This window comes from Cavia porcellus, unplaced genomic scaffold (assembly GCF_034190915.1).
Source record: "Cavia porcellus strain 051 isolate PalLab524CR breed Dunkin Hartley unplaced genomic scaffold, mCavPor4.1 scaffold_23, whole genome shotgun sequence".
NCBI classification, from domain to species: Eukaryota; Metazoa; Chordata; class Mammalia; order Rodentia; family Caviidae; genus Cavia; species Cavia porcellus.
Genome location: NW_026947506.1, coordinates 41,466,500 through 41,473,714, shown reverse-complemented (window position 1 = coordinate 41,473,714; position 7,215 = coordinate 41,466,500). Strand labels below are relative to the sequence as shown.

General features: G+C 54.8%; 1 protein-coding gene across 1 annotated transcript; it reads left to right on the top strand.

Moving 5' to 3' along the window:
• Positions 1–28: 28 nt before the first annotated feature.
• Alkbh4 (alkB homolog 4, lysine demethylase) lies at positions 29–6,388 on the top strand. Its single transcript, XM_003470129.5, has 3 exons — positions 29–197; positions 3,176–3,373; positions 5,148–6,388. The coding sequence occupies exons 1-3, from the start codon at positions 42–44 to the stop codon at positions 5,733–5,735; spliced, it is 942 nt and encodes a 313-aa protein (XP_003470177.2). The 5' UTR covers positions 29–41; the 3' UTR covers positions 5,736–6,388.
• Positions 6,389–7,215: the final 827 nt, after the last annotated feature.

Here is a 7,215-nt window from a genome sequence, read left to right as displayed (position 1 = left end):
CCTACGTGGACTACAACTCCCGGCAGGCCTCGCGCATACGCATGCGTCTTGCCCTCCCAGAAGGTGCGATGACGGCTGCGGCGGCAACAGCAGAGGCCTCCGAGGTTTTTCAGAAGTGTGGCTGCAAAGGTATCCGGACCTGTCTGATTTGTGAGAGGCAGCTCCAGGTTGACCCGCCCTGGCAGTTGTCCCCGCAGGTAAGAACTGTTCTTCCTGTGGAGAAACTGAAGCCCAGCTTGGCCCTATACTTGGCCGGGATCTAAGCCCGTCGGGGACCTTAGCGGCGGGCACGCTGTGGGGTGAAGGGTGTAAGCAGGGATCTCAGCAGTAGAGAGGTAGCTAGGACGTGGGCGGGTCGGACCAAAGGGACCTTGGGGGAATCTGTCAGCAAACCGCGGCTTAGCCCCTCGGGTCTGATTTTGGGAGCTTCGCTTCCACAAGAGTCACTCTACGGAAAGGGCAGAGGGCGCTGAGCACTAAGGTTGCCTGAAGGCCTTGCATGGAAGTAATTATGAATGAAATGTATGAAAAACCCTTGGAAGCCGGCAGGGTAGCGCGCGTCTGTAGATCCCAAAAATCAAATATGGGTTTTAGAAGGTTCCAAGGGACGCGAGCGCAGATATGAAGATGTGGAGGCGGGGAAGCCCGTGGGGAAACTCCGTCTGTGGTACAAGTGCCCAAGGGCCTGTGGGAAAGTGTGCATGCCTCATAAATTAAAAATTGGGACCAGGGATTGTGCGCATTAGCGCAGTGCCTGCTTTGCAAGCATGGGTCCTGAGTTCATTTCTGGTTCCCGTCCCCGCCCCCCCAAATTTAAACAGATTTTATATATGCTCTGCCAATCCCTTTCCTGGTCTGTATCCAAAAGAAATGACAGGAAGATATTACGATAGTGTTCATGCCAGATGCATGCCTATAATCCAGGCACCTGGGAGACTGAGACAGGATTGCTGAACGTCAAGGCCAGCCTAGGCTCCATACTGCTTTTAGGACCTAACTGATAGGGAGACCCTGTCTCATAAAACCAAAACAAACCAGGTGTGGTGGTGCACACCTGTAATCCCAGCACTAGGGATGTTGAGGCAGGAGGATTCATTGGGAATTCAAGACTAGCCTAGGCTACAAAGTGAGGTCAAAGCCAGCCTGGAATGCATAATGAGACCCTGACTCAAAAAGACAAAAAGCAAAACAAAACATACTGTTCACTATGTTTGCTAAAAATGGTTTAGCCATACAGTGGACTATTTATTATTCAGCCTTAGAAAAGAAAGAAATTCTGACATATGCTAAACATGCATGAACCTTGTGGGTCCCCAGTGAAATAAGTGGATCACAAAAGGACAGATACTGAACAATACCTTTATATAAAGTTTTTGGTATAGTCAAGATCATAGTGATAAAAAGTAGAATGGATGCCGGATTCTCGGGGAAAGGAGAATGCTTAATAGGAACAGGGCATTTTGCTTTGTTGAGGTAGTCTTGCTATGTAGTCTGGGCTGGCCTGAGATCTGAGATTTTACATTTGGGCACTATTCTTGGCTAGTGGACAGGGTTTTATTTATTTTTGCGTGTGTGTGTGCGCGCCAGGAATTGAACTCAGGACTTCACGCTTGGCAGGTACGGTGCCACTGAGCTTACTATTTTTCTTTTTCGAGACGAGGTTTCCTACCATATGCAGTTCAGGTTGACCTTGAATTCAGTATGTAGCCCAAACTGGCCTTAAATTTACAGTGATCCTCCTGCCTTAGCATCCTTAGTGCTGGGATTACATGTGTGCACCACCGTGCCTGGCAAGGGCCACGATTTTTGTTTTGCAAAATGAAAGTTCTAGAGATGGAGAGTGGTAATGGTTGCACAGTGATAGAATATACTAAATGCCACTGAGTTGGACACTTTAAAATGGCTAATAGAGCCAGGCATGGTGGTCATGGTGGTGCACACCTATAACCTCAGCACTCAGGTGGCTGAGGCAGGAAGTTTGCCGAGAGTACTTTTGGGCCTCAGGGGTGGTAGCAGAGCACAGATACATGGATGGGATGAGGGGAGTCCAGGTGTAGGCAGGGAGAGCTGACCGCTGGGCTGAGACGCAGAGGAGGGATTCCACTGGGACAGGAGTCAGGATGGGCCGGGTGTTAGGAGCTGAGGTGAGAGCCCAGGTCAGAGCAGGGGACAAGGGACAAAGCCTCTTGTATGAGACTTCAGACTTCCAGATGGGGGACTTTTGTGGCCTGGGCAGCCAAAGCCCCCTTTTCAGGGTTTGGTGGAGATAGTGGTGGCAGGATCCTTATCTGAACCCCACAATCTGGGAGAGGGCCCAGAGTAGTGTGCTATGGCTTGGGGAAGCCAGGACATCTCGAAACGGCCCTCCTGGCCCTCTCAGAGGTGACAGGCTCAGGCCTGGACTGCATGTAGTCAGCAAGGCTATCAAGAGATTGGGGGTACAAGACATGGGGAGGGCAGGGAAGTGGAACAGCCTGGGTCCTCCTGGAAGGAGATGTTTGGACAGAGTTAGGAGTACAGGAGATGGGTGGCATGGAGGTAGCAGTGATGGGAACAAAACAAAAAGGTGGTGGCGGGATCAGTTAAGATCTCACCGCCATGGCCCATCCAACCCAGCCCTCAGGGCACAGGGTCCCTTAGAGGAGCCTGGGCTGGGGCAGAGTGGCCAGGCCTGTCCTGGCCCTGTAGAGCTGGCAAGGCTCCCCTCTGGGAGGGGAATTTCTAATGTGTGTCCCTGGGCTCCAGAGGACAGGCGAGTGGCTGGAAAGGACTTGTCCCCTGTGGCTCCTGCCAAGCGCTGCCTTCCCCCATGGCCCAGCCCAGGCCTGTAGCATTAGCTTATCATACTTCTCAGGCCCCAGGCTGGGATGCACTCAGCAGATCCTGTCCTCTGATCTTCCCGAGGCTGGGGGACAGACATGCCTGTGGTGACATGAGCTAGTTCATCGGCTCTGCTGAGCCTCTGCTGTGAAGGGGAGAGGGACGACAGGGTTGAGGGGTGAAGAGCAAGGAGTGAGAATTCACAGTGGCCTTAGAGGGCAGGGCCCTCTCCTGAGCAGCCCCCACTTCTCCTAGACAACAGCTATGTTCCCAAGGGGCTGCTGGGGATGGAGGAGCCAGTGAAACCTCCTCCAAGGTGGGGGACACTGTGCCAGGACCTGTCTCTCTTTTGCAGAAAACACACCGCTTCCTTTACAATGTGGACACAGGTTGGGCCGTGGGGGCTGAGGATTCCAACTGTGAAGGCTGGGGCTTCCCCTTCCCGGGGGTGACACTGATAGAGGATTTTGTGACCCGGGAGGAAGAGGCCGAGATGGTGCGATTGATGGACCTCGACCCTTGGAAGCTCTCTCAGTCTGGCCGGAAGAAGCAGGTATGCTGACCCAAGGGACCATGGTGCTGCAAGGCCTTGGCTACTTCCTCTAAGGGCCCCAATGGGACTTGGGCGGCCAGGTTCACTGACGGCTGTGTCCAGTGTGTACAGGGCACAGCCCCTGGGCTCTCCATGCCCCTTTCCATAGCCGACTCAGTGGTGGGCGGTTTCTAGACAGAGATCCCCATCCTCCAAGGCTGCTGGAGGCTGCCACACACCACCCTTCTCCATTCTCTCCCATCATGTCCCTCACCCTCTTGTATGTTCCCACTCTCGCCTGGAACTGGTGTCCTTCCTCATCCTTCTCAAGGTCCACTGCTGACTGCTCACTCCTTTCCTCATCCCCGGCCCCCACAGGACCCGTCCACCTTCTCACCTTCCGCCCATCCCACACCGGCATGGGATGGCTAGTCCCTGCCATCCCTGACCCTCTGTCCCTCAAGTCTTCATGGTTTTATGTCACAGCCCCAGTGATATCCAGCCAGCTGGAAGTTCCCTCCTACTCCGCCTCACGAGGCCCTCCCAGCCACCAGCTCTGCTGCTCCTCTTGTACTGGTGTGGTGCTGTGGGATCACTGTGCCCTCACCCCCTCTCCCTCACATCCACCTTCTGAGCAGACGCCGACTGGTGCCACCGTCCCGAGGGATGAGTCTCACTCCCCCAGCCATCTCCCCCCTCCCTCTCCATTAACCTGTCCGAAACCCGCAGCCATCCCCACCCCGCCAGCCCAGCCTGGCACCAGGCCACGGGGGCATTTTCTCTCTTCCTGGGCCCGAAAGGAGGTCTTCCCGGCCTTGTCCCTGTGGCTCATGCACCTCCGAGCTGCCATTGCTATTTCCTGCCAGCTCTTCCTGCAGAACGTGTCCTGACTGCGCATGTTATCTTCACAGCTGCCACCACCAGGACCTCCGCCACCAGGCTTGCTGGGGACCCTGCCAGGGCTTCTGTAGCAGCCCTGGCTCCTCTTGAATCCTGGGTAACCTCTGTCAGGTCATGTGTTTTTTCTTTGCAATACTGGGGACTGAACCCAGAGCCTTCACACTGAGCTATGTCTCTGACCTTTTTTTTTTTTTTTTTGGTACTGGGGATAGAACTCACAACCTGGTGCTTGCAGGCAGGCGCTTACACCGCTGAGCTACACCCCCAACCCCCTTTTGTATTTTTTATTTTCATACAAGTTCTCATTAACTCTCTAACTTGCCCACGCTGGGCTTGAAATTTTGATCCTTCTGCCTCAGCCTCTCAAAGTTTTGGGATTACAAATGATACGTGTTACCACACCTGGCTTGGTTCCACTTTGTGGCTATTGTGAATAATGCAGCTGGGAACATCTGTGTACAAGGTTTTCTGCATACATAGAGCGCATGTGCAGGTGAGGAACTGCAGGTCACGTGCCCCCTTCCTGTGGTTCTGAGCCTCCGCTGACCTGGCGTTGACCCGCTTGATGCTGCTGCCTGGTGTAGCCTTACTCCAGCCACTCGCTCTCCCTGGGTCCTGCGCCTTGGGACTGTCACATACCAGGGCACACTCCACATGTCGGCCCTCAGTTCCAGCTCTGCTGTGGGGTAAGGTCTAGGACACCCAACCTCCACCATAGTCTCCTTCCCTACTTCATCTTTTCCTCCGAGTTTTCTACCAGTGCACTTTGCCATTGATTTCCACCCACCAGCACCTGCTTCTTTCCAGAATGTGCCATCTGTGAGGTCAGGGTCTCACACATGCCTTGATCCTTCTAACTGAATTTCACTGGCTAAACTCAGACACCTCGCCACAGGACTATGGCCCCAGAGTCAACTTCCGGAAGCAGAAGCTGAAGGTGGCGGACTTCCAGGGCCTGCCCAGCTTCAGCCGGGAGGTGGTGCGGAGGATGGGCCTCTACCCCGGCCTAGAGGACTTCCAGCCTGTCGAGCAGTGCAACCTGGACTACAGCCCCGAGCGCGGCTCTGCCATCGACCCCCACCTGGATGACACCTGGCTGTGGGGTGAGAGGCTGGTGAGCCTCAACCTCCTGTCCCCCACCGTGATGTCCATGTCCCGGGAGGCACCCGACACCCTGTTACTCAGCTCGGCTCCTACCACTGGTCCCAAGGACAGCGTGGACAACCTGATTACCCCCAGCTGGTCTGTCTTGTGCCAGGATGTGGAGGTGGCCATCCCCATCCCCCGCTGCTCTCTGCTGGTGCTGACCGGTGCAGCACGGCACCAGTGGACACATGCCATCCACCGCAGGCACATCACAGCCCGGCGCGTCTGTGCCACCTTCCGGGAGCTGTCAGCCGAGTTCCAGCCCGGGGGGAGGCAACAGGATCTTGGACGTGAGCTCCTGCAGATCTCATGCTCTTTCCAAGGGAGACCTGTGTGAACTGCCCCCCTGGGGACAGGCCTGTGCCAGCTGGCCAGAGGTGCCAGGGCCCGCTGTCTTCCCCTCATTATGTTTTGGTAGAAGCCATCTGACCCTGATGCCATGGGTAGGCGTGAGCCCTGACCAGAGCTGATTCTGATGGGGCCACGCACAGGGTCCCACCCCTTGGATCTACACTGTGGCCACTGTTTGGATTAATCTGTTTGGAGAGAGTGGGAACTTTCTTTCTTTCTTTTTTTTGCCTTTTTTCCTTTTTTATCGGTACCGGGGATCAAACTCACGACTGCCTGCTTGCAAGGCAGTCACTTATGCCGCTGAGCTAAATCCCCAGCCCCAGGAACTGAACTTTCAAAATGCTAGTATTTGCTTGAAATGACCCTTGCCTTTACCCATCTCAAGGTCTCCAGACACCAACCAGTCAGGACCAGGAGCTGGAGACCCTGTGGCATGGGAGGGTGCAGGGCCAGAGAGTGGGACTAGTGGCAGACTTGAAGTTCAGGCTTCAGGTGGTGGCAGCTTCTGAGTTGGCTCAGTCTGGGTCATGCTTGACCTTAGGGTAGGGGGTGTGACAGGTGGAGACACTGGAGAGCCTGGTTCCTGTCACCTCCCCAGAAAGCTGTTCAAAGTAGGAAACAAAGCTCTTCCCCTCCTAAGACACCTTGAGGTTGTTTCTTTTGTGATACTTGTGGTGCAGGGGGCGGGGGTGCTTACATGGAAAAGGTGGCTGCCCTGGCCACCTCCATCTGACGGGGAGGGCAGGGTACCTGGACCTCTTTCCTGCAGCTCATGAGATAAAATACCCTCAGCTGAGTGCCACCTGCTAAGGCCTCTGGGAGGAATAGAGCTGCATTGCCTCCAGGAAGGGGTCCTGATCAACGTGCTCTTTAAGTCACTCTTGAAAACTGCTAAAAGCTGTCAGGCTCCATCTGCAAGGTGGCTTCCTGGCCACTGGCCAAGCTCAATCCTGTAAAGACACTGTGAGAGCTGGCTGGGTATGATAGCATATGCCTGAAATCTCAGCACTCAGGAAGCTGAGGCAGGACTCCGCTATGGATCAAGACTCTGCCTTCAAAAAAAAAAAAGACAAAAAGTCCCTGTGAGAAGTAGCTGGCGGAGCAGAGCATGGTGCGCACTCCTGTAATCCTAGCACTAAGGAGGCTGAGGCAGGAGAATCATTGCAAGTTCAAGACCAGCCTGGGCTACAAAGCCCAAGGCCAGCCTGAACTGCATAGTGAGACCCTGTCTCAAAAAAGACAAAAAAAAAAGTAGCTGGCAGATGGGCATAAGCTTCTAGGCCACCCCGACCAGTGCCTCTGTGTCCCTCTCCTGGAGCAAGAGGGTGGAGGGCGGTTTATCATCACCCTGTTCAAGTCTCACTGGGCACTGAGACACCAGCACCTAAGCTCCGGCTGCATCTAAGCAGCCCAGGGCCTAGGGGAGCCTCTGCCTGAGCAGAGCCTACAATATGCACCAAGAGGGG

What these genes read in the sequence shown, in the direction of transcription:
- Alkbh4 (XM_003470129.5), top strand. Translation starts at nt 42, where the DNA reads ATGCGTCTTGCCCTCCCAGAAGGTGCGATGACGGCTGCGGCGGCAACA. An exon ending in CCTGGCAGTTGTCCCCGCAG is followed by an intron (nt 198 to 3,175) that starts GTAAGAACTGTT and finishes TCTCTTTTGCAG; the next exon opens with AAAACACACCGCTTCCTTTA. An exon ending in AGTCTGGCCGGAAGAAGCAG is followed by an intron (nt 3,374 to 5,147) that starts GTATGCTGACCC and finishes ACCTCGCCACAG; the next exon opens with GACTATGGCCCCAGAGTCAA.